General features: G+C 36.7%; 1 protein-coding gene across 5 annotated transcripts in view; it reads left to right on the top strand.

The window, feature by feature from the left end:
• VPS13B (vacuolar protein sorting 13 homolog B) overlaps nt 1-26,841 on the top strand; it is a gene marked incomplete at both ends in the record, with an annotated part of 778,321 nt that overhangs the window by 439,807 nt on the left and 311,673 nt on the right. For 4 of the 5 annotated variants that reach the window (XM_079722541.1, XM_079722545.1, XM_079722543.1 and 1 more), the window contains one exon: nt 10,483-10,686. In XM_079722541.1, coding sequence (XP_079578667.1) covers nt 10,483-10,686 — 204 coding nt within the window. Of the gene's footprint in view, nt 1-10,473; nt 10,687-26,841 lie in introns of all 5 variants that reach the window. The other variant, XM_079722542.1, reaches the window with a different exon arrangement.

Raw genomic sequence — 26,841 nt, forward strand, 5'->3', positions numbered from 1 at the left:
CAAAAGGAAAATAATTGGTAAATACTGCTGTCATGTCGTTTTTACTTTATACTCATGTGGATTTGTACACATAAATCATTTAAAATTTGTATAACTGAAAAAGGTGAGTTTTGTTATTACCCCATCATAAAACCATTATTAACATGAAATCGCTTGTTTATTTAAAAGTTTATATTGCTTGAAAGTTAATTTTAGTTTCTGAAATGTATGAAATTCTTAGAAAATGATTTAATAACCGGATTACTCTGTTTTTGCTCCTTTATTTTTATAACCCCCTTCTTTCTTTTGAGAATGTGAAATACATGATTAATTTATCACTTGGACTAGAAATGTAGGTAAACCATTTTCTTGCCTAATATTCTGTTTCAGTTCAAGAAATTATTATAGGGCCCATTTGCTTAAATTGAAGTCTCTGCATTCTCAGTGTACTTTTGGATTTTATAATACAGAGTAAGTGAGACCAATGGATTCAGGCTGAAATCAGGCCATCTGACTTCTTTCTCATCTACTGTAGTAATAAAAACAACCAGGTGTCATTTATAACATACTAAACATGTTAAAATTATGCATTTACTCCCAAAGGAAGCCTATGTAGCTAGGTACCATTATCTTCTTACAGAGGAATCTGATATTCACTGAATTAGTTGACTTCTCCAAGGATATATGTATAGCTTGTAAGTGGTAGAACCAGAATTTGAATATAATTGTGACATTAAAATTCATGTTTTTAATGCAGTGTTATTATACTACATTTTCCTCGACCATGTACCCTAATGGTAGCCAACTGTCTTGTAGATGTGTGCCAGTCATCACAGAATGGACTGGGCCAGAAAATGTAAGGGAATGCTAAGAAACCTATCTCCTTAATTGGAGATATAATTGAGAAGTACATATACTGGCATTTGTGAATCAGTTGTGCTGCTGAATGCATATAAAGCATAAAATAAAACTGAAGATAGAACCCTGGACATCACTAATAATTGAAGGGGCAAACAGAAGAATCTTGTAAAGGAGATTAAAGAAAGGCAGTTGAGGGAGCGTGGAGCCATGCAAGCTCATGAAGGAAAATTTCAAGAATAAGCAAGATGGCAAGAATAGCTTTATATATACTAGTTATTTACTTTGTGTCAGCTGTTACTTTGCGTGCATTAACTCATTTGACTCCCCTCAGTGACTTCATTTTTCAGATGACTAAAATGAAGCACTGAAACTTTAATTTGCCCAAAGACACCCAGTGGTAGGTGGCAGAGCTAGAATTATGGATCCAGGCAGGCTAATTGTGCAGTCTGTGCTTTTCACCAGCATGCTGTACTGCCATTTTGAATTGTCAAATGCCCAGAAAGTTTAGGTGAGTTAATGACTGAAATTCATCCATTGGATCTGGTAATTAGAAAATCATTTGAGGATGTTTTCCAGTAAAATTTCAAACGCAGGATAAGGATGACACCTGATAACTCTTGGTTAGAGGAGAAAATAAATAATGAGGAAATAGAAATACTGAGAGGAAAATAAGGGAATGTGGCAGGGTGGTAGCTAGAGGGGTATACAGGGCCTTAGGGAGAGAGTTTCTCTCTTTTACAAGGAGAATTACTTGAACATATTTTAGTTCAAGTAATTGAACTTGAATGGTAAAGTTGCGGGAGAGAAAAAGGAAAAAATGAGAGTAAAGTCCCCAAGGGAAGTGAAGGGAATAAAGAAGAATAGTTGTTATTTATTCAACTTTTATATATTAAAAGCCTACCATGTGCCAAGTAATGTGTCTAAGTACAACCTGGTGAGAAAACAGACACTGGCCTAGCCTTCAAGAGTGAAGTGAATTAACAGAGATATCTTGGCCTTGAAGAGAAGAGATGCTTCTTCTAAACAATTCGGTGAAAGAGGCAGGACAAGTATGAATTTATCTGTTTTATAAGTGGAATAGCCTCAGATTTACTGGTTCTTGTCCATGCTCCCTTCAGTTCAGATAACAGAGATAGGATGTTCCAAGTCAAAGGGATGTGATGCTCTAAGTATCAGAATGTGGTTTTTAGGATCAATAAGAATGCTAGTTTAGGTTGTTTAAAACAAAACAAAACAAGGGAGCAGGCATATTCCTCGGCCCTAGTCCAGACCTGCTGAATCAGAATTTCTGTAGGTTTAAGAACTTAACATTTGTAACAAGCTCCGGGTGATTCTTCTGCACTCTGAAGATGAGAACCCCTCCCTTAAGTCATTGGTCATGGAAATCAGCAGTTGGTCTCAGCCTGATGGTCAACCATTTACATCCCCTGCCCTATACACTCTCAAGGTTACTGTCACTTATGAGACTTGGTGACAAAGATGTAGACATTTAATTTAATCAAGACATATAAATTTTACTTCTTTTTACATTCCTATTTTCTGGCTTGTTTAACATTTTGTAGATCTCAATTGAGCTGTAAGTAATGAATTTTACTTCTTTACAGTAAGTTCCCAAGATATGCCTATTCAGCAATGGGCGGTAAATGATTCAACATGAGCTGTTTCTTATGTAAACATACAAAAGGCCTGACCCAGACTAAATCAATTTAAAAAGGAAAACATTAAAGCTGTGTTTCCTGTTATATACTTAAAGTCTTCTTTGGTTCCTTATGATTATACCATTGACCAACTATTTCAGACTTTAGTTTATCCTCCTACACCACCTGCTGAAATGGTTCAAATGGTATGGGAGATGAGTTTCGGAAGGGCAAAGCAATTACAATTATAACTCCTATATTTTAGCTAATAAAGCAGCTTTTTGTGTTAAGGGTAAGGGAGTTATGGGCATCTTGACTCACTCCCTTTCCTGATTTGAATTGCTAAAAGGTTTTAAAAACTGCAATAAGGAGGGAGAGCAAAGTTCATAGAGCCTTTAGAAGGATGTGAAGTTGAGACAAGAAAATTTGATTCCTATTTATGATGTCAAGCATTTCTATTAGAAATTTAGTTAGGAAATAATATGAAGCCTTTCTTATTAAGATATTGTACCTGTATTTTCTTAAAGCAGATATTGTTAATATTAGGCATTCTGGTCCTCAGTGAAGCCATAAAGTTATTTTCCTATGATTAGCTCCCTGGTAAAGTATTATTCTATTAGAATTCTTTAATAATTTTGCAACTATTTCTTGTGCTATGAAAATGTAGTGCACTAAATCAAAGCTCTCTTGAATAAAATATACTTTAATTTTTGGCTTTGCAGTCAGATTGTTTTTCAATTTTAGACTATTTTTAGTTATAAAATTCTCACTTAGGGAAAATAGCATTTTAAAAGTTGTACAATGATTTCCAGCCTTTGAAAAAAAGTAAATTATTTCAAATCTTATGTCTGTAACTGTTTATATTTTTATACCTTAAAAAAATGTCTAGTGTACCATGAGATGCAAAATGTACCTTTCACAAGATATCTTGTTCTAATACTGCTTAATAAAAGTTAATGTATGGTATTTGAATGAAAATATTTTGAATATGTTTTCTTAATTTAGTACTGAAAAACAAAGCACTCTGAGTATTCTATATTATAATAACTGGAATTGGTTTTAAGTATGCATAAAACAAAATGGGTATATCTTATACTTTAAAGAATAAAGATTAGTGAATATTTCAAGTTGAGGAATAGTACATTGTAACAATTGATGAATCTACATTGATACATCCTAATCACCCAAAGTCCATAGTTTACATTACTCGGTGTTGGACATTATATGGGTTTGGACAGATTTATGATAAGACATGTATCTATCATTATAGTATCATATAGAATATTTTCACTGCCCTGAAAGTCCTCTGAGCATTGCCTATTCATTCCTGCCCCTGACCAACCTGTCTCAGCCATTGATCTTTTTATTGTCTCCATAGTTTTACTTTTTCCAAAATGACATATAGTTGAAATTATACAGTATGTAGCCTTTTCAGATTAGCTTCTTTCACTTAGTAATTTGTCTTTAGAGTTCCTTATGTTTTTTTCTTGGCTTGATAGCTCATTTCCTTTTTGTGCTGAATAATAGGGTGTACCACAGTTTATTTATCCATCCATCTACTAAAGGACATCTTGGTTGATTCCAATTTTGACAATTATGAATAAAGCTGCTATAAACATTCAGGTGCAGGTGTTTGTGTGGACATGTTTTCAACTCCTTTGGGTAAATACCAAGGAGTGCAGTTGTTGGATCATATGGTGAGAGTATGTTTAGTTTTGTAAGAAACTGCCAAACTGTCTTCCAAAGTGGCTGTACCATTTTGCATGCCTACCAGCAGTGTATGAGAGTTCCTGTTGCCCCACATCCTTGCTAGCATTTGGTATTGTTAATTTTCTGGACTTTAGCCATTCTAATAGGTGTGCAATGGTATCTTTTTGTTTTAATTTGCTCTTCCCTGTTGACATATGATGTGGAGCATCTTTTGTATATCTTCTTGATCCTGCTTATATTTTTAAAATACTTTTTCTTCTTTTTAAACAATTATTTTATATTTCACGTGTACTAATCCAGTTTGTGAAGTCTTTGAGGGTCTGTTTCTTCTGCCCATTGTATCTATTAGTCTCTCATTTCACTTGGAACCAAATCTGCAGAAATTCTTTGAGTTCAGATTGAGTTCATCTCAAGAGAATTTGCTTTTACCTGTCATCTGGTAACACTGTCTACCTGGCACAAGCCTCTCCAAATTAAAATTTTTTCATGCCACATTGGAAACTCAAACCCCCAAGTGCTGTCTTACGATGGCAAAGTCTTAGAGAGATTTTTTTCCCCTGTTTACCTGTTGCTAAGGCTAAGGTCAAAATGGGTAAGTTGGTAAGTTATCTCGTCTCTTTCAGCATAGGCATTAGGAGGGCTTTTTTCCATTTTTTTAAACTTTTTTAAGTTTGAAATACTTGTAGATTCACATGAAGTTGCAAATACATCTCCTGTGTGCCCTTTACCCAGTTCCCTTCAGCGTAACCTTTCACCAGCTTTATTGAGCTATAATTGACAAATAAAATTGTAAGATATTCAAAGTGTACAACTTTATGATTTGATATATGTATACGTTGTGAAAGGAGTCCCCCATTGAGTTAACACATCCATCACCTTTTGTGTGTGTGTGAGAACATGTAAATTCTACTCTCTTAGCAAATTCTTAGTAAATTTCAATTATATAATACAGTGTTATCAACTATATTCACCATGATGTTATACATTATATCCTCAGACCTTATTCATTTTATAACACAGAGTTTGTGCCTTTTAGCCAACTGCTTCCTATTTCCCCAACTGCATAGCCCACAGCGACCACTTTTCTATTCTCTGCTTCTATGAATTTGACATTTTTTAAAATTCCACATATAAGTGATATTATGCAATATTTGTCTTTCTCTGGCTTATTTCACTCAGTGTAATATAAATAAGCACTCCGGGTTTATCTATGTTGTTGTAAATAATAGGATTTTCCTTTTTTAAGGCTGAATGATATTTCATTGTATATACAGTTGACCCTTGAACACTGCAACACGGGTCCACTCATACACCTTTTTTTTTTTTCAATAGTAAATACTGTGAATGTAGAACCACTGAACTGTGGAGGAGGAACTGTGGATATGGAGGGCTGACCATAACTTATACATGGATTCATAACTACTTGGAGGGTTGGTGCCCCTAAGCCCCAAATTGTTCAAGTGTCAACTGCAGATGCCATATTTTCTTGATCCATTTATTCATTGATGGACACTTAGGTTGTTTCCATACAAGGTATGGAAAAGGCTTTTGTGAACAATGTTGCCATGAACATGGAGTACAGATATCTCTTTGTGATTAATCGTTTCATTTCTTTTGGATATATACCCAGAAGTGGGATTGCTGGGTCATATGCTGGTTCTATTTTTAATTCCTTGAGGAACCTCCATACTGTTTTACATAGTGGCTGTATGAGTTTACATTCCCACCAACAGTGTACAAGGGTTCCCTTTTTTCCATATCCTCCCTGCATTTATTATCCCTTGTCTTATTGCTAATAGATATCTTAACAGGTATGAGGTGATGTCTCATTATGGTTTTGATTTGCATTTTCCTGATGATTAGTGAGCACCTTTTCATGTATCAATACCTTTTGGCCAATTACATGTCTTTGGGGAAATGTCTATTCAGATCCTTTGCTGGTTTTCTTAATTGGGTTGTTTTTTGCTATTGAGTTATATGAGTTCCTCTTATATTTTGAGTATAACCCCTTATCAGACATATACTTGAAATATTTTTATTCTAGAGGTTGCCTTTTCATTTTGTTGGCAGTTTCCTTTGCTGAGTAGAAGATTTTTAGTTTGATGTAGTCACACTTGTTTATTTTTGCTTTTGTTACCTTTGCTTTTGGTGTCAAATCCAAAAAATCATTGCCAAGACCAGTGTCATAGAGCAGACACCCCTGTGTTTTCTTCTAGACGTTTTATGGTTTCAGATCTTGCATAACTTCTTGCATAACTATAGTACAATATCTAAACCAGGAAATTGACATCAGTACAATCCACAATTGCATTTAGATTTCACAAGGTTTTTTTTTGTTGTTGTTTTGTTTTGTTTTTTGGCCATGCCATGTGGCATGCAGGATCTTAGTTCCCTGACCAGGGATCGCACCTGTGCCCCCTGCCGTGGAAGCATGGAGTCCTAACCACTGGACCACCAGGAACTTCCCTCGCCAGTTTTATTTTTAATCATTTGTATTTATATGTCTATATGTGTGTCTAGTTAAGTGCAGTTTTACCACATATGTACATTCATGTAACCACCGTCACAGTCAAGACACAGAACTGTTCTATCACAAGGCTTCCTAGGAGAGCTGTTTTTAATTCACCCTTTGAAGGTTGATGTAGCCCTTCATGACCCCCGCTTTTTATGCAGTCTCCTATAAATAGATTCATCCATCTCCTTAGGTGGGCCTTGAGCTTTATCTCCTCCTGTGCGATTATCAGAAAATCACTCTGTGCAGGATTCAGCAGAAACCCTAAGAGCAAAAGCTGGCTTTGGCAGGTGCTTATTTATTAGTGTTCTTAATTTCACTTTTTTGGGGTGGCTTTGCACCTTCTATTCTCTAGTGCCAGCTCTGAAGTGTGTTTAAAAAGATGCTTTAAATTGTCTTCAGGCATTTTACTTGTTTCAATCAGAAGATTCACTCTGACTTTCTAATATGCCATATTTTGGAAACAGGTAACCATGGAAATATTAAAGAGCATTTATCTTTATAGTTTTCATTAATAGTTTTTTCATAATTAGAAAAGTTGACTTTGTTTTATCATGGTGCCGTGCATCTATGATTAGTTGGTAATTAGATATATTATTCATTCAAAACCATATAAGATAATGTACTTCAGGAATGGTCATAAAATTTATAATGGACCTCTTTATGAATAGGTTAATTTTCAGTCATTTTATTTATTTCTATAATAGTTTTAATATTGAAATAATTAAAACAGAAGTTAAATAATTTCTCCAAGCTCATGGATCATTGAAAAATCTGAGACCAGAGTTCACATGAGTCTTTTGCTTATCCTGTTTTCTACAACTCAGATTTAAATGGTTTTGCAATTAACTTTTAAGTTGGATTTATATACCCACATACTGTACATTTCTCTGAACTTTCAAATCAGGTTAAAATGACAAATATATTTTTCAATTTCAAAAGCAAACAGAAAGAAAAGTGTAAAATCTCAAACCCTGGTTCTTAGAAAACTTAAAAGTTTGAAATTAGCATGTTTAGAAGTATTAAGCTATTGCTCAATATACAACCCATTTTTACATGAGAAGAAGAACCTGTGGAAAGTCATGTTTTCCACAGACAGATGACAGGAGGAAAATAGCTTGATTTAAGGCCAAGAGTAAATATGGGGCATTTCAAGCGTAGGTGAAAACTAATGACATTTGGTGTTTCTCTGGTTTTTATCTGATGACTTTGCAGTTTCTCCAAGTGCCAAGAAAAATAGAAAGGCTGATGTTAATGTTGGGCTAGGTTGCTTTGTTTGTCTTTTAATATAGTACTAATTTTATTTCCAAACATACTTTTTCTTCCTTCAAAGAGATTTTTAAAAGTATTTTTTCTTTAAAAGTAGGCTTAGGGAATTTATGTAAAATGTAGAAAGTATTGGCTAGTTTAAAATAAGTAAATAAAACTTTTATATGGGGAATAATAATCTAGGGAAATAAGCTAGGCCACCCACTGCCAAAGATATTTGCTGTATGTCAGAGTTTATGTGGCCCTGCAGCAGCAGTTTACTGTCTAAAGACTGTGTGTTCTTATTGCTGTGGACAGATAGATTCTCCACTTGAGATTTGTAAAGATTTGTGTCAGTTCAAATCAGTGAATTGAAACAGCATTTACTGATTGCTTACTAGGAGATGTAGTTTCTGACTTCAAGAAATGTATGCTAGGGGCTACCCTCGTGGTGCAGTGGTTGAGAGTCCACCTGCCGATGCAGGGGACACGGGTTCGTGCCCCGGTTCGGGAGGATCCCACATGCCGTGGAGCGGCTGGGCCCGTGGGCCATGGCCACTGGGCCTGCGCGTCCGGAGCCTGTGCTCCGCAACGGGAGAGGCCACAACAGTGAGAGGCCCGCGTACTGCAAAAAAAAGAAAAAAAGAAAAAAAAGAAAAGGTATGCTACATTGAGAAAGACTGACAGATCATTGTGATATTCTTGTACTTATAAGTACAGAAGGACCCTAAGAGCACAGATTTGGGAGGAAGGGAGTTTGAAGAAATGGTGGTCAGGAAAGGCTTCATAGAAAGTGAAGTTCGAGCTGTGCCTTTAGAATTAACAGGTTTACACCAATATTGAAATGAAAGGAGAGCATTTGACCGAAATAGGTGTACTCACAATGTTGCTCCCTCTCACTTGCACCCTTATTCACTCCTTTTTTCTTTGCCTTCATTAAGGCAAAATGAAAGGGTTCATGGCCGGTTTTATGGGCCCTATTTTTAATGCAATTCTTGGGTTCATGTAAAACTTCAAGCCACCTTTCCTTGCATGCCCATTCCTATATTGTAATTTTCTAAGTTAGAAAAAGGAAAACAAAAACCAGGTTCAGCTCTTACCTTAGGAATAATGAGAGTCCATTCATTCAGTTTCTCTGGTTCCCACTATGACTTATGGACCAATGCCTGTTTGTTTCCCTCTTCTCTTATCATTAACACCTTGTGATATTTCCCTACCTGAGCTGCCTGTTCATTCATTTGCAGTCCTCTCCCTGCTCCTCTCTTCACTTGAATTCATTAGCCTTAGCCCTCACCTTGCCTGGCCTAATGCATGCCATCTCCATTCCTGCGCATCTGGCCCAGACATCTGCCATCTTGAGTCTCAGTGGTCATCCACCTTCCATCAGTATTTGACCAGCTTCTGGGCATGGTCTGACCCACACTGTTTACTTAGACAAGAGGTAGTCTTGATCACATTCATACTGTCTCTCTGTAGTTTTCACACGAGGACTCAGTGCTTCCCTCCCTTCTCCCTCCACTAATTAGTTTCATTAGTATTCAATTGATAGAATTAATTATGTTTCTTTTCTAATCACTGCAATGGTATCTATGGTAGTAAAACTATTTTTATGCTCTATGTAATTTCACTTTTGTGTTGATTGAAACTTTCATGGGGGACAAATGTTACTTTCCTTTGGTTACTCACTTTAAAGCATCTGTGAACCAACATAACTAAAAAATTACAAACACACAAACTTAGTCTTATCCAGCTTCCGAATCCTGAATGCTCTTCTTCCTACCCTACCACACTGCCTTGCTATTTTCAGTCTAAAACCTTCATGAATTTAACCATTTACTTCCTCTAATCTAGCTTTAAGCTGCTGATAATTTTATTCATTTGCTTAGTGTCCAATAAGATCAAAGTTCCAACTCTATATGGACCAGTAATCCTTACTGTGTTTCTACGTCAGTAAGCAATGTACTCTTGTCAACAATTTAGTCTGTATGATGATGGGTTATATAAAGGACCAAAGGCAAAAGGTGGGGGAGTTAAATAGATTAGCAAGTCTTCATCACCTTTCCTAACAAGACATCAGAGTGCTGAGGAAGGGAAAGTAGGTGTTTAGCATTGCAAAGAAGACAGGGTTTTGAAGCAAAACCCTGGATTTAAGTTGCAATTTTGTCCACATAGTAGCTCAGTAACTTTGGCTAAGTCTTTTAACCTCTCTGCATTACTTTCTCTTTAGTAAAAATGGAGATAATAATATGACCTCACAACATCTCAAGGATTTAAATCATAAATGTGAAAGTACTTAGAAAAATAGCACAGTGCTGGGAATAATGTAAGAAATCATTATAGGGTAGATACTGTTAAGTGCTAAGTTTTGGGTATGTTTTCAAGTCATTAGTATGTGGTAACTTTCTAATACCTGCCTCATAGATTTGATTAACCCAGTAATCCAAAGGGAAAAAAAGGTAATAACATGATGTTAGCGAGCAAAGAAAACATAGAATACTTACTTTATCTATTCACTTTTTTTCACTGCCTTTACAGGAGAGCCTTGAATTTAGGAATTCTTCGAGACCCTGGATCAGAAATTGAAGACAGACAATACCAAATCGATCTGCAGTCCATCAATATTGGTACTGCGCAGTGGGATCAACTAAAACCAGAGAAGGAAAGCGGCACAGGAGGGGTGCTAACAGAGAATGAAAGAAATTCTCAGAATCCAGCCCTTGAGTGGAATATGGCCAGCAGGTGGGAAATGGTTGAGAAACTTTCTCCACGTTCTAATATTTCATTGACAGAAGAGCAATTGATGATACAGTCTTTAGCATGCCCAACCTAAGTGTTTTGGTATTGTTCTGCATTTCATGATGATCATTAAATATATTTTGTAATTGTAGCTGATGATTTTGCTTGGAAACCTGCTAGTCCTACCACTGTTACACTGCAATTATTACAAATTTAAGGTCGTGTCAGAATTTTTTTTTTAAAGCTTGTTATTTGATGAAAGGTTCCACTTCAGGCTAAAGGATTCATTCACATTTTCCCTTAAAATCCATTATATTCAAAGTCAGATTTTTTTAAAGTCTTTCCTTATCAGGTTCTTGTGCTTGTTGCCTTTGTAGATCTTCTTTGAAAAAAATGTTTATTCAAGTCTTTGCCCTTTCTTTTTTTTTAATTTTTATTTTTGGCTGCGTTGGGCCTTTGTTGCTGTGTGCAGGCTTTCTCTAGTTGTGGCGAGTGGGGGCTACTCTTCGTTGCAGTGCTCAGGCTTCTCATTGCATTGGCTTCTCTTGTTGCAGAGCACGGGCTCTAGGTGCACGAGCTTCAGTAGTTGTGGCACATGGGCTCAGTAGTTGTGGCTTGTGGGCTCTAGAGTTCAGGCTCAGTAGTTGTGGCACACGGGCTTAGTTGCTCCGCGGCATGTGGGGTCTTCCCGGACCAGGGCTCAAATTCACGTCCCCTGCATTGGCAGGCAGATTCTTTTTTTTTTTTTTTTTTTTGCGGTAGGCGGGCCTCTCACTGTTGTGGCCTCTCCCCTTGCGGAGCACAGGCTCCGGAGCACAGGCTCAGTGGCCATGGCTCACGGGCCCAGCCGCTCCGCGGCATGTGGGATCTTCCCAGACCGGGGCACGAACCCGTGTCCCCTGCATCGGCAGGCGGACTCTCAACCACTGCGCCACCAGGGAAGCCCGGCAGGCAGATTCTTAACCACTGCGCCACCAGGGAAGTCCCTTGCCCATTTTTAAATTGAGTTGTCTTTTAGTTGATGATTTGTAGGAGTTCTTTTTTTATTTAACTTTTAAATTTTTAAAATTTTTATTGAAGTAAATCGATTTACAATGTTGTGTTAGTTTCTGGTGTACAGCAAAGTGACTCAGTTATAAATATACATATATATTCTTTTTTATATTCTTTTCCATTAGGGTTTCTTACAAGATATTGAATATTTCTCTGTGCTATACAGTAGGACCTTGTTGTTTGTTTTATATATAGTAGTTTGTACCTGCTAATCCCAAACTCCTACTTTATCCCTCCGCTTACCCCCTTTCCCCCTTGGGTAACCATAAGTTTGTTTTCTATGTCTGAGTTTATTTCTGTTTTGTAAATAAGTTCATTTGTACAATATTTTAGATTCCATATATAAGTGATATCATATGGTATTTGTCTTTCTCTGACTTACCTCACTTAGTATGAAAATCTCTAAGCCCATCCCTGTTGCTACAAATGGCATTATTTCTTTCTTCTTAATGGCTGAGTAATATTCCATTGTGTATATGTACCACATCTTCTTTATGCATTCATCTGTCGATGGACATTTAGGTTGCGTCCATGTCCTTGCTATTGTAAATAGTGCTGCTATAAACATTGGGGTACATGTATCTTTCTGAATTAGAGTTTTGTCTGGATATATGCCGAGGAGTGGGATTGCTGGATCATATGGCAACTCTTTTTTTAGTTTTTTAAGGAAGCTCCAAACTGTTTTCCATAGAGGCTGCGCCAATTTACATTTCCACCAACAGTGTAGGAGGGTTCCCTTTTCTCCACAGCCACTCCAGTATTTATTATGTGTAGAAGTCTCTTTGGTGCAGGGAGGGGATGCCAATGATTTTATTCTGTTCAGACAGAAGAAATTTACAAGAACTTATACAGTTTAGAAATATAGAGATTCCAGTTACACTGTTATTCCTATTACAAAAAATGACTAGTAAGGTAACCAATCAGAATTTCAGTTTTCTTTTGAAAATTGTAATCACAGAACATGGCAATAATTTGTAAAGTCTTAGAGTCTGTGAGACTCTTTATTCAAATCATTTTCAAGTACAGATTTACTTACATAGATAACAAGTTAGCAATAGATGTCAATATTCATACAAGTTTCCCTATGACATGAGAAAATAAAAATATTATGAAAGGTCTCAATATTTTATCAAATCAGATTCTCTGAACTAAATTTAGGATGCAAAACATCATTTCTCCTTAAACAGATGCATTAAAGAAGAGATATCTTCTTTACCTCTTTTTTGTGTAGACTTTTTAATGATGTCCATTGTGACTGGTGTGAAGTGATACCTCATTGTAGTTTTGATTTGCATTTCTCTAATAATTAACGATGTTGAGCATCTTTTCATGTGCCTATTAGCCATCCGTATATCTTCTTTGGAGAAATGTCCATTTAGGTCTTATGCCCATTTTTCGATTGGGTTGTTTGTTTGTTTTTGTTTTTGAGTTGTATGAGCTGTTTGCATATTTTGTAAATTAAGCCCTTGTCAGTTACATCATTTACAAATATTTTCTCCCAGTCTGTAGGTTGTCTTTTCATTTTGTTTATGCTTTCCTTTGCTGTGCAAAAGCTTATAAGTTTGATTAGGTCCCATTTGTTTATTTTTGCCTTGGGAGACTGACCTAAGAAAACATTGGTATGATTTATGTCAGAGAATGTTTTGCCTATGTTCTCTTCTAAGATTTTTATGGTGTCATGTCTTATATGTAGGTCTTTAAACCATTTTGAGTTTATTTTTGTGTAGGGTGTGAGGGAGTGTTCTACTTCATTGATTTACATGCAGCTGTCCAGCTTTCCCAACACCACTTGCTAAAGAGACTTCTCCTCCTTTGTCGAAGATTAATTGACCATAGGTATGTGGGTTTATTTCTGGGCTCTCTATTCCACTCCACTGATCCATATGTCTCTTTTTTGTGCCAGTACCACACTGTTTTGATCACTGTAGCTTTGTAGTAATGTCTGAAGTTTGGGAGGGTTTTGCCTCTAGGTTTGTTCTTTTTCCTCAATATTGCTTTGGCAATTCTGGGACTTTTATGGTTCCATATAAATTTTTAATATATTTGTTCTAGTTCTGTGAAAAATGTTATGAGTAATTTGAAAGGGATCGCATTAAATCTGTAGTTTGCTTTGGGTAGGATGGCCATTTTAACTATTAATTCTTTCAGTCCCAGAGCATGGGCTATCTTTCCATTTATCTGAATCATCTTCAATTTCCTTTATCATTGTTTTAAAGTTCTCAGCATATAAGTCTTTCACCTCCTTGGTGAGGTTTATTTCTAGATTTTTTTTTGATGTAATTTTAAAAGATTGTTTTCTACTTTCCCTTTCTGATATTTCATTGTTAGTGTAAAGAAATGAAACCGATTTCTGTATGTTAATCTTGTATCCTTCTACCTTGCTGAATTTGTTTATCAGTACTAGCAGTTTTTGTGTGGAGTCTTTAGGGTTTTCTGTATATAATATCATGTCATCTGCATTTAATGACAGCTTTACCTCTTCCCTTCCAATTTGGTTACCTTTTATTTCTTTTCCCTGTCTGATTGCTGTGGCTAGGGCTTCCAGTACTGTGTTGAACAGAAGTGGTGAGAGTGGGCATCCTTGTTTTGTTCCAGATTTTAGCAGGAATGCTTTCAGCTTTTCACCCATTGAGCATTATGTTGGCTGTGGTTTGTCATAAATTAGCTTTTATTATGTTGAGATATGTTCCCTCTATACCCTCTTTGGTAAGAGGTTTAATCATGAGTGGATGTTGAATTTTGTCAAATGCTTTTTGTGTATCTATTAAGATGATCATGTGGTTTTTGTCTTTTCTTTTGTTGATGCGTGGTGTATTTGCTTATGTTGATTGATTTGCATATGTTGAACCATCCTTGTGACCCTGCGGTGAATCCAGCTCGATCATGGTGTGTGATCTTTTTTATGTGTTGTTACATTTGGTTTGCTAATATTTTGTTGAGAATTTTTGCATCTATATTCATCAAAGATATTGACTTGTAATTTTCTTTTTTGGTAGTGTCTTTGTCTGGTTTTGGTATCAGGGTGATGGTGGCTTCATAGGATGACTTTGGGAGTGTTCCGTCCTCCTTAGTCTTTTGGAAGAATTTGAGAAGGATTTGTATAAGTTCTTTGTGTGTTTGGTAGAATTCCCCAGGGAAGCCATCTGGTCCTGGACTTTTGTTTGCAAGGATTTTTCTTTTTTTAACTGCAGATTCTATTTCACTTCTACTGATCAGTCTGTTCAAATTATCTATTTCTTCTTGATTCAGTTTTGGTGGGCTGTATGTATCTAGAAACCTGTGCATTTCTTCTAGCTTGTCCAATTGGTTGGCATATAATTGTTTATAGTATTCTCTTAGGGTTTTTTGGGTTTTTTTTGGTATTTCTGTGGCATAGGTTGTTATCTCTCCTCCTTCATTTCTTATTTTGTTTGTGTCCCCTCTTCTTGGTGAGCCTGTCCAGAGGTCGTTTAATTTTGTTTACCCTTTCAAAGAACCAGCTCTTGGGACTTCCCTGGTGGTCCAGTGGCTAAGACTACACACTCCCAAGGCAGGGGGCCCAGGTTTGATCCCTGGTCAGGGAACTAAATCCCACATGCTGCAACTAAAGATCCTGCATGCCACAACTAAAGATCCCACATGCCACAACCAAAAGATCCCATATGCCACGACTGACAATCCCGCACATGGCAACATAGATCCCACATGCTGCAACTAAGACCTGGTCCAATGAAAGAAATAAATAAATATTTGAAAAAAAAAGAAGAAGAAGAACCAGCTCTTGGTTTTATTGATTTTTTTCTATTTTTTAAATCTCTATTTTATTTGTTTCCTTTCTGTTATTTATTATTTCCTTCCTTTTGCTGACTTTAGGTTTTGTTTGTTCTTTTTCTAATTCTTTTAGGTGGTAGGTTAGGTTGTTTATTTGAGATTTTCTTGATTTTGAGGAAGACCTGTATGAACTTCCCTCTTAGAAATGCTTTTGCTGCATCCCATAGATTTTGTATGGTTGTGTTTTCGTTGTCATTTGTCTCAAGGTATTTATTTACCCTTTGGTTTCATCATCGATCATTGGTTTTTTTAGTAGCGTGTTGTTTAGTCTCCATGTAATCATTTTTTTTCTTGTTTCTCTTTCTGTGGTTGATTTCTAGTTTCATGTCATTGTGGACAGGAAAGATGCTTGAAATAATTTCTATCTTAAATTTGTTGTCTTGTTTTGTGTCCTACTATGTGGTCTATCCTCGAGAATGTTCCATGTGCACTTGAAAAGAATGTGTATTATGTTTTTTTTGGATGTAATGTCCTGAAAATATCAATTAAGTCTATCTGTTCCATTGTGTCATTTAGGATCTCTATTGCTGTATTGATTCTTCTGACTGGAAGATCTGTCCATTGATGTCATTGGGGTGTGAAACTCTCCTACTATTATTGTATCCTGTCAGTTTCTTTCTTTATGTCTATTAGTATTTGTTTTATGTATCTAGGTACTCCTATATTGGGTGCATGTATGTTAATGAGTATAATACCTTCTTCTTGTATTATATGCTGTCCTTCTTTATCTTTCTCTATGGCCTTTGTTTTAAAGTCTATTTTGTCTGATATGAGTATTACTACCCTCACTTTCTTGTCATTTCCATTTGCATGAAATAGCTTTTTCCATCCTGTCACTTTCAATCTATGTGTTTCCTTTGCCCTAAACTGGTCTCTTGTAGGCAGCATATTGTAGGCTCTTGTTTCATTATCCAATCTGGCACTCTGTGTCTTTTGATTGGAGCATTTAGTCCAGTGATATTTAAGGTAAATATTGGTAGATATGTATTTATTGCCATTTTAAACCTTGTTTTCCAGTTGATTTTGTATTTCTTCTTTGTTCCCTTCTTTTTCTTTTTGTTTTTCCTTTTCTGGTTTGATGGTTTTCTTTTGTACTACACTTGTGTTCTCTTCTTTTTGGTTTTTGTGAATCTATTGTATGTTTTTGATTTGTGGTTACCAGTTTTTCAGTTATGTTAAACCATTACTATAACTGCTTGCTTTAGACTGACAGTCATATAGGCTCAAACACATTCTGAAAAAAAAACTTTACATTTTCTTACTCCCTTCTCCCACATTTTATGATTTTGGTGTTCTCTTTTACAAATTTTCATGTTTATCCTTTTGATGTTCATTGTAGTTATCATCACTTTCACAGAAAATTTTTTTTTTATCTATGTACTGGTTTATTTAAGTGATTTACTTTCCAGCTGTGATTTTCTCTTTCCTATAGATTCTTGTTTCTTTTGTATTTAGAGAAGACCTTTCAATATTTCTTTTAGGATAGCTTTAGTATTGCTGTACTCCTTTAGTTCTTACTTGTCTGAGAAATTCTTTCTCTCTCCTATTCTAAATGATAATCATGCTGGGTGGAGTATCCTCGGTTGTTGGTTTTTTCCTTTGAGGACTTTGAATATATCTTGCTAGTCCCTTCTGGTCTGCAACATTTCTATAGGAAATCAGCTGATAGCATTATGGGGGTTCCCTTGTAACTAACTCTTCATTTTTCTCTTGTTGCCTTTACAATCCTCTCTATAACTTTTGCCGTTTTAGTTATGATATGTTGTTGTGTAGGTCTGTTTAGGTTCCTCTTGTTTGGGACCCTCTGTGCTTCCTTTACTTGAATATGTTTACTTCCCCAGGTTTGGGAATTTTTCACCCATAATTTCTTCAAATACATGTTTGATCCCCTTCTCTTTCCCTTCTCTTTTTTGGAACCCCTATTATGCGTAGGTTGGCACACTTTATATTATTTCGTAGATCTCATATGTTGCTTTCATTTTTTTTTTAAATTTGTCTTTCTGTCTGCAGTTCTGACTGGGTAATTTCCATTACTCTGTCTCTTCCAGATCATGTATTCATTCTTCTGTGTCATTTAGTCTGCTATTCATTACTACTAGATTGGGTTTTATCCCCAGGCACAGGAGTGCTAGTAATCCACTTGGATGTCCTGCAGGCACTGCACTCCCAAAGCCACCAGTGGAGTAAATCCACCGAAGTAGTGCAGCCCCTGGGCATCAGCTCAGATTTCAGCCTCACCTCCATGTGTGGGCAACCACTGGCACTTGCATGCTCCCAGGCCTTGTAGATGTGTAGCTGTGCCTGCTGTGAGCACTCCAACAATGAGGATGCTATGGTGGGGCCCCACCCCTCCCTTCGGAGAGTGTATTAGCAACAGCAGACCAGGAGGTTGTGGCTCAGACCACACTCCAGTCCCTTCAGGCTGTCTCCGTCCAGCCAACCCCAGTCCTCTCCCCAGTCTGTCTGCTGAAGCTCAAGCTTCAACACCTCAGTCCCCGCACACACCAGCAGGCACACGTCTTGGGTTTGGGAGTGCATCGAGGTGGCCAGGACCATCTGTACTGGTCTCTCTCTGTTCTGCCTGCTGCACTCTGGCTGCTGCACTCTCCTCTGAGCCTCTGAAGCTCCCTATCTATCCCAGCTGATCTCCCAGCCAAAGCAGGGGTTTCCCAGGTTGAGCAAACCTTTCCTCTTTCACAGCTCCCTCCCAGGAGTACAGGTCCTGTCCTGATTCCTTTTTTCTTTTTTCTTTTCTCTTTTGTCCTTCCCGGTTACGTGGTGATATTTCTTGCAGCTTTGATTGTAAGAGATCTTCTGCCAGCATTCAGTAGGTATTCTGTGAGAATTGTTCCACATCTAGATGTATTTTTTATTTATTTGTGAGAGGAGGTGAGCTCCACATCCTTCTGTTCCACCATCTTGATCTGGGCCAGGAGTTCTTTATTTATTATGAGTACTATACCCTTATCAGATATATGATTTACAAATGATCTTTTCATTTTCTTGATAATGATCTTTGATGCACAAGTTTTTAACTTCAGTGAAGTCTCATCTGTTTTTTTCTCTTGTTGCCTATGCTTTTGGTGTCATATCTAAGAATCCATTGCCAAATTCAAGGTCATGAAGATTTATCCCTGTATTATTCTAAGAGTTTTATGGGTTTAGTGCTTATAATTAGGTTGTTGATTTATTTTAATGTTTTTTGTTTGTTTATTTTTATATACAGTATGTGATAAAACCCCAACCTCATTCTTTTGCATGTTGGATATCCAGTTGTCCCAGCACCATTTGCTGAAGAGAGTGTTCTTTTCCCATTGAATGGTCTTGGCACCCTTGTCAAGAATTAACAGACTTTTGAACACCCAATTTATGCCATGGAATGTCTTTTACACCAAAGATACAAAACAAAATAACTTCTAATATGTGTCTGTCCCTTTCAGAGCTCATCACCCAATCAGAAAAACAGACAGGTTAATTAACTATTCAAGTACAATGTGGAAAGTCCTCTGATAGACATAAGTAAAGATACTTAGGATTATAGAAAAGCCACATCAAAACTGAGATAAACACATTTCATGCATATAAGACACTGCAGGCTAATAGATGTGACATAACACATAAACAGAAGAATAAAATAAATTAATCTAAAATTGATGTAGGTATATATGGAAACTAAAAAAAAACAAAAAAAAAGGTTCTGATGAACCTAGGGGCAGCACAGAAATAAATACACATACGTAGAGAATGGACTTGAGGACCTGGGGAGGGGGAGGGGAGGCTGGGACAAAGTGAGAGAGTAGCATTGACATATATACACTACCAAATGTAAAGTAGATAGCTAGTGGGAAGCAGCTGCATAGCACAGGGAGATCAGCTCAGTGCTTTGTGACTACCTAGAGAGGTGGGATAGGGAGGGTGGGAGGGAGATGCAAGAGGGAGGGAATATGGGGATATATGTATACATAAAGCTGATTCACTTTGCTATACAGCAGAAACTAACACAACATTGTAAAGCAATTATACTCCAATAAAGGTGTTTAAACAAACAATGTGGAGTGATTTAGAAGGGACTGATGGAGATTGGAGGGGGAAGTGCCAAAAAATGGAACCCCACGTGGCTCTGTAGCACTGTCGCTAGATGATGCTATGTGTAATTTTGCATGCTTGTAATGTTCCACTTGTAATGTTGGAATTTTCCTTATTATTATAAATCCTTGGCCCCCAAATGTTACGTTAAACGGATATTCACAACTTAAAAGAATAAAGATAAAACTAAAATAAAATCGATGTAGGTACAAATAGAGAATTAAAAGAAAGAAATGAATGACTAACTCTGTGCGTGGGTTCTCAGGGAAGGTTTCACAGAATATATGGCTTTTGAATTTGTTTCCACAAAGTACGAGTGGCAGGAGAGGGGAGGGGGCATTTTGAACTAAGAAAGCTACTGCAGTATAAAAACTTGGCATGTTTTATTCACTTCTGAATACCAAGTACATAGTATCATGCTTGGCACATAATAGGAAGTTCGTGAAGATTTGAGTGAAATAATGAGAGATCGAATGATTAGATGATTAAGTAAAGCTAACAAATCAAGTGACTGAATGTGAGTGTTCCTGAGAGATACTGATTCAAATAAAGGCAAGAATTTTTAGATCTGATGTTGTTTAGTTCTGCTGATTAATCTTGACAGAACTACAAACAGAACCATAATATCATTAGATTTTTGTTTTTCAATAGGTATTACAGGTAGAACTCAAAAGATATACAGTGAAGAATAATTTACTCCCTTCCCTAACCATTATTAAATGGCAGTCTTTATAATGGTTTTCATTTATTCCTCCTGATACATTACTCACATTTTGTCTGTAATCATAATGTGTTTCTGTGTGAATGATTGTGAGAAGGAAGCAGGGAAGTGTTAAGCATAAGGAATCATCAAATTTTAAAACTCGCAGATCTCTTGCTTCCCAAACCTTAATTTTTCAGCTGACGAAATACATCAGGGTTCAGTCAGAGCAGGACAACCACTGTAAGTATTGTAACATAAGGGATTTATTTTAGGAATAAGACCTTATCCAATTGTGGAAGAAGCTGGGTGACCTGGGTAAAAATTTGTAGCACCCGAGAGAACCTGGGAAGCCAGGCACGTCCAGTGGCTGGAGGGAGCACCAAAGGCTGGTAGGCAAGTCCATGGGAGGTTATTGCTTCTGCTTCTGGAGTTGAGCCTGCAGTTGCTATTGGCCAGCAGAGCCAACAGTCAGGAAAAAGTCACAAAGGTGGGAAGAGTGAGGACAAGCTGGAATCTGCTGGTACCTCTGCATCGTAATTTCACTGCTATTTTAAACAGTATGACTGTCAGAGAATATTGTCTGTTATTTCCCTTCCACATTCCAACTCTCTTGCAATTTTCTCTCTAAACTCTGAACCATTCTTAGCAAGTTATGGAACAAAACCACTACAGCAAACTAAGTTTGAGGAGATTTCTTTGCTTGTCTAGTGTCACCTAAAAATACAGCTACGTGTGGAACCTCGGTTTGCTTCCTCTTAGTCAACTACTTTTCTTGTACTCAGTACTCTGACCCCTTACTCTTATGCTAAGTTCATTGTTAGTTAATCACCTGTTTTCTTTTAGCAACCATTTTTACTACATCTTTGCTTATTTTTATAATCTGAGGTAATGAACTGATGAGAACTAAAATAACCTGTACTGATGTCTACCATGTTCAGGTTACACATTAAAATCACTATTGCTGTTTGACATGGTGATTAGAGCTTTCAGGGTGTGTGGGATGCTGTGGAAAGTTTATCTTGTAATTTCCTGAAAATGCCAATGAGCCTTAATTCTCCAAGTTAATATGATTTTCTTGTTTGTAATATTTAAAGATAAAATTTGAATAGACTTGAAAACTGCAGTTAAAAAATAAATAATTTAGTTTTTATAGCAAATGCTTTTATTTGGCCCTCTCACTATCTGTGTTTGACTTCCTTGGGTAAATTATCTTTCTGACTTTATTGAGAGAAATAGAACATATTTATTTGTTTGAGCATTTTGATGTGCATGGACCACATTACATATACTACCCTTTGGCCTTTTTCACCCACACATAGGATTTTTTAAAATTAATTAATTAATTTTATTTTTGGCTGTGTTGAGTCTTCATTGCTGCGCAAGGGCTTTCTCTAGTGGTGGCGAGCGGGGTATACTCTTTGTTGTGGTGCGTGGGCTTCTCATTGCAGTGGATTCTCTTGTTGAGGAGCATGGGCTCTAGGTGTGAGGGCTTCAGTAGTTGTGGCACTCAGGCTCAGTAGCTGTGGCTCACAGGCTCTAGAGCTCAGGCTCAGGAGTTGTGGCGCACGGACTTAGTTGCTCTGCGCCATGTGGGATCTCCCCAGTCCAGGGCTTGAACCCACATTCCCTACACTGACAGGCAGATTCTCAACAACTGCGTCACCAGGGAAGACCCACAGATAGGATTTTTTTAAATTGTTATTACTGTGTTTTCTTAGCAGGCTGAATTTGAATTTGACATGATCTTAAAATCTATCCGTTCTATGCTAAACAGGGTTAGTAACATTGACTATGTGGAAGTATGGCATTGTGTTGCTATTAAAGTACGTGAAGCATGAATAATGCCTTAATTCTGAGAGATCATGGCTATTCCATCTGTCTTTTGTTCTCTTACATTTTTACTTTTTTTGTATTTCTGATTTTTTTTTAACATCTTTATTGGAGCATAATTGCTTTACAATGCTGTGTTAGTTTCTGCTTTATAACAAAGTGAATCAGCTATACATATACGTATATCCCCATATCTCTTCCCTCTTTTGTCTCCCTCCCTCCCACCCTCCTTATCCGATCCGTCTAGGTGGTCACCTAGCTGATCTCCCTGTTCTAGGCGGCTGCTTCTCAGTAGCTATCGATTTTACATTTGGTAGTGTATATATGTACATACCACTCTCTCACTTTGTCTCAGATTACCCTTCCCCCTCCCCGTGTCCTTAAGTCCATTCTATAGTAGGTCTGTGTCTTTATTCCCATCCTGCCCCTAGGTTCTTCATGACCATTCTTTTTTTTTAGATTCCATATATATGTGTTAGCATACGGTATTTGTTTTTCTCTTTCTGACTTACTTCACTCTGTATGACAGATTCTTGGTCCATCCACCTCACTACAAATACCTCAATTTCGTTTCCTTTTATGACTGAGTTTTATTCCATTGTATATATGTGCCATATCTTCTTTATCCATTCATCTGTCGATGGACACTTAGGTTGCTTCCATGTCCTGACTGTTGTAAATAGAGCTGCAATGAACATTGTGGTACATGACTCTTTTTGAATTATGGTTTTCTCAAAGTGTATACCCAGTAGTGGGATTGCTGAGTCATATGATCGTTCTCTTATTAGTATTTTACGGGACCTCCATACTGTTCTCCATAGTGGCTGTATCAATTTACATTCCCACCAACAGTGCAAGAGGGTTCCCTTTACTCCACACCCTCTCCAGCATTTATTGTTTGTAGATTTTTGATGATGGCCATTCTGACTGGTGTGAGGTGATACCTCATTGTAGTTTTGATTTGCATTTCTCTAATGATTAATGATGTTGAGCATTCTTTCATGTGTTTGTTGGCAATCTGTATATCTTCTTTGGAAAAATGTCTATTTAGGTCTTCTGCCCATTTTTGGATTGGGTTTTTTCTTTTTGATATTGAGCTGCATGAGCTGCTTGTAAATTTTGGAGATTAATCCTTTGTCAGTTGCTTCATTTGCAAATATTTTCTCCTATTCTGAGGGTTGTCGTTTTGTCTTGTTTAAGTTTCCTTTGCTGTGCAAAAGCTTTTAACTTTCATTAGGTCCCATTTTGTTTATTTTTGTTTTTGTTTCCATTTCTCTAGGTGGTGGGTCAAAAAAGATCTTGCTGTGATTTATGTCATAGAGTGTTCTGCCTATGTTTTCCTCTAAGAGTTTTATAGTGGCTGGCCTTACGTTTAGGTCTTCAATCCATTTTCAGTTTATTTTTTTCTGTGGTGTTAGGGAGTGTTCTAATTTCATTGTTTTAGATGTAGCTGTCCAGTTTTCCCAGCACCACTTATTGAAGAGGCTGTCTTTTCTCCATTGTATATTCTTGCCTTGTTTATCAAAGACAAGGTGACCATATGTGCATGGGTTTATCTCTCGGCTTTCTATCCTGTTCCATTGATCTATATTTCTGTTTTTGTGCCAGTACCGTACTCTCTTGATTACTGTAGCTTTGTAGTATAGTCTGAAGTCAGGGAGCCTGATTCCTCCAGCTCCGTTTCTCTTTCTCAAGATTGCTTTGGCTATTTGGAGTCTTTTGTGTTTCCATACAAATTGTGCAATTTTTTGTTGTAGTTATGTGAAAAATGCCATTGGTAGCTTGATAACGATTGCATTGTATCTGTAGATTGCTTTGGGTAGTACAGTCATTTTCACAATGTTGATTCTTCCAATCCAACAACATGGTATATCTCTCCATCTGTTTGTATCATCTTTAATTTCTTTCATCAGTGTCTTATGGTGTTCTGCATACAGGTCTTTGGTCTCCTTAGGTAGCTTTATTCCTAGGTATTTTATTCTTTTTGCTACAGTGTTAAGTGGGAGTGTTTCTTAATTTCTCTTTCAGATTTTTCATCATTAGTGTATAGGAATACAAGAGATTTTTGTGCATTAATTTTATATCCAGCTACTTTACCAAATTCATTGATTAGCTCTAGTAGTTTTCTGGTAGCATCTTTGGGATTCTCTATATATAGTATCATGTCATCTGCAAACAGTGACATTTTTACTTCTTCTTTTCCAGTTTGGATTCCTTATATTTCTTTTTCTTCTCTGATTGCTGTGCCTAAAACTTCCAAAAGTATATTGAATAATAGTGGTGAGAGTGTGCAACCTTGTCTTGTTCCTGAACTTAGTGGAAATGGTTTCAGTTTTTCACCATTGAGAACGATGTTGGCTGTGGGTTTGTCATATAAGACCTTTATTATGTGGAGGTAAGTTCCCCCCGTGCATACTTTCTGAAGAGTTTTTATCATAAAAGGGATTTGAATTTTGTCGAAAGCTTTTTCAGCATCTATTCAGATAATCATATGGTTTTTCTCCTTCAATTTGTTAATATGGTGTATCACAATGATTGATTTGTGTATATTGAAGAATCCTTGCATTCCTGGCATAAACCCCACTTGATCATGGTGTATGATCCTTTTAATGTGCTGTTGGATTCTGTTTGCTAGAATTATATTGAGGATTTTTGCATCTATGTTCTTCAGTGATGTTGGTCTCTAGATTTTTTTGTGTTGGTGTGACATTGTTGTCTGGTTTTGGTATCAGGGTGATGGTGGCCTCGTAGAATGAGTTTGTGAGTGTTCTTCCCTCCGCTATATTTTGGAACAGTTTGAGAAGGATAGGTGTTAACTCTCCTAAATGTTTCATAGAATTCGCCTGTGAATCCTTCTGGTCCTGGGCTTTTGTTTGCTGCAAGATTTTTAATCACAGTCTCAATTTCAGTGCTTGTGATTGGTCTGTTTATATTTTCTATTTCTTCTTGGTTCAGTCTCAGAAGGTTGTGCTTTTCTAAGAATTTGTCCATTTCTTCCAGGTTGTCCATTTTATTGGCATATAGTTGCTTGTAGTAATCTCTCATGATCCTTTGTATTTCTGCAGTGTCAGTTGTTACTTCTCCTTTTTCATTTCTCATTCTATTGATTTGAGTCTTCTCCCTTTTTTTCTTGATGAGTCTGGAAGTGGTTTATCAATTTTGTTTATCTTCTCAAAGAATCTACGTTTAGGTTTATTGATCTTAGCTGTTGTTTCCTTCATTTCTGTTTCATTTATTTCTGATCTGATCTTTATGATTTCTTTCCTTCTGCTATCTTTGGGGTTTTTTGGTTCTTTTTTCTCTAATTGCTTTAGGTGTAGGGTTAGGTTGTTTATGTGAGATGTTTCCTGTTTCTTAAGGTAGGATTGTATTGCTATAAACTTCCCTCATAGAACTGCTTTTGCTGCATCCCATAGGTTTTGGGTTTTTGTGTTTTCATTGTCATTTGTTTCTAGGTATTTTTTGATTTCCTCTTTGATTTCTTCAGTGATCTCTTGGTTATTTAGTAGTGTATTGTTTAGCCTCCATGCATTTGTATTTTTTACAGATTTTTTTCCTGTAATTGATATCTACTCTCATAGCTTTGTGGTCGGAAAAGATACTCGATACAATTGCAATTTTCTTAAATTTACCAAGGCTGGATTTGTGACCCAAGATATGATCTATCCTGGAGAATGTTCCATGAGTACTTGAGAAGACAGTGTATTCTGTTGTTTTTGGATGGAATGTCCTATAAATATCATCTAAGTCCATCTTGTTTAATGTATCATTTAAAGTTTTGGTTTCCTTATTTATTTTCATTTTGGATGATCTGTCTATTGGTGAAAGTGGGGTGTTAAACTCCACTACTATGATTGTGTTACTGTCGATTTCCCCTTTTATGGCTGTTAGTGTTTGCCTTATGTATTGAGGTGCTCCTATGTTGGGTGCATAAATATTTACAATTGTTATATCTTCTTCTTGGATCGATCCATTCATCATTATGTAGTGTGCTTCTTTTTCTCTTGTACTAGTCTTTCTTTTATAGTCTGTTTTGTCTGATATGAGAATTGCTACTCCAGCTTTCTTTTGATTTCCATTTGCATGTAATATCTCTTTACATCCCTTCTACTTTCAGTGTGTATGTGTCCCTAGGTCTGAAGTAGGTCTCTTGTAGACAGCATATATACGAGTCTTGTTTTGGTATCCATTCAGCCAGTCTAAGTCTTTTGGTTGGAGCATTTAATCCATTTACATTTAAGGTAATTATTTATATGTATGTTTCTATTACCATTTTCTTAATTGTTTTGGGTTGGTTGTCACAGGTCTTTTCCTTCTCTTGTGATTCCTGCCTAGAGAAGTTCCTTTAGCATTTTTTGTAAAGCTGGTTTGGTGGTGCTGAATTCTCTTACCTTTTGCTTTTCTGTAAAGGTTTTAATTTCTCCATCAAATCTGAATGAGATCCTTGCTGGGTAGAATAATCTTGGTTGTAGTTTTTCCCCTTTCATCACTTTAAATATATCCTGCCACTCCCTTCTGGCTTGTAGAGTTTCTGCTGAAAGATCTGCTGTTACCCTTATGGGGAATCCCGTATGTGTTATTTGTTGTTTTTCCCTTGCTGCTTTTAATATTTTTTCGTTTTATTTAGTTTTTTATAGTTTGATTAATATGTGTCTTGGCCTGTTTCTCCTTGGATT

Source organism: Hyperoodon ampullatus (assembly GCF_949752795.1).
Source record: "Hyperoodon ampullatus genome assembly, chromosome: 17".
Taxonomy (NCBI): Eukaryota; Metazoa; Chordata; class Mammalia; order Artiodactyla; family Ziphiidae; genus Hyperoodon; species Hyperoodon ampullatus.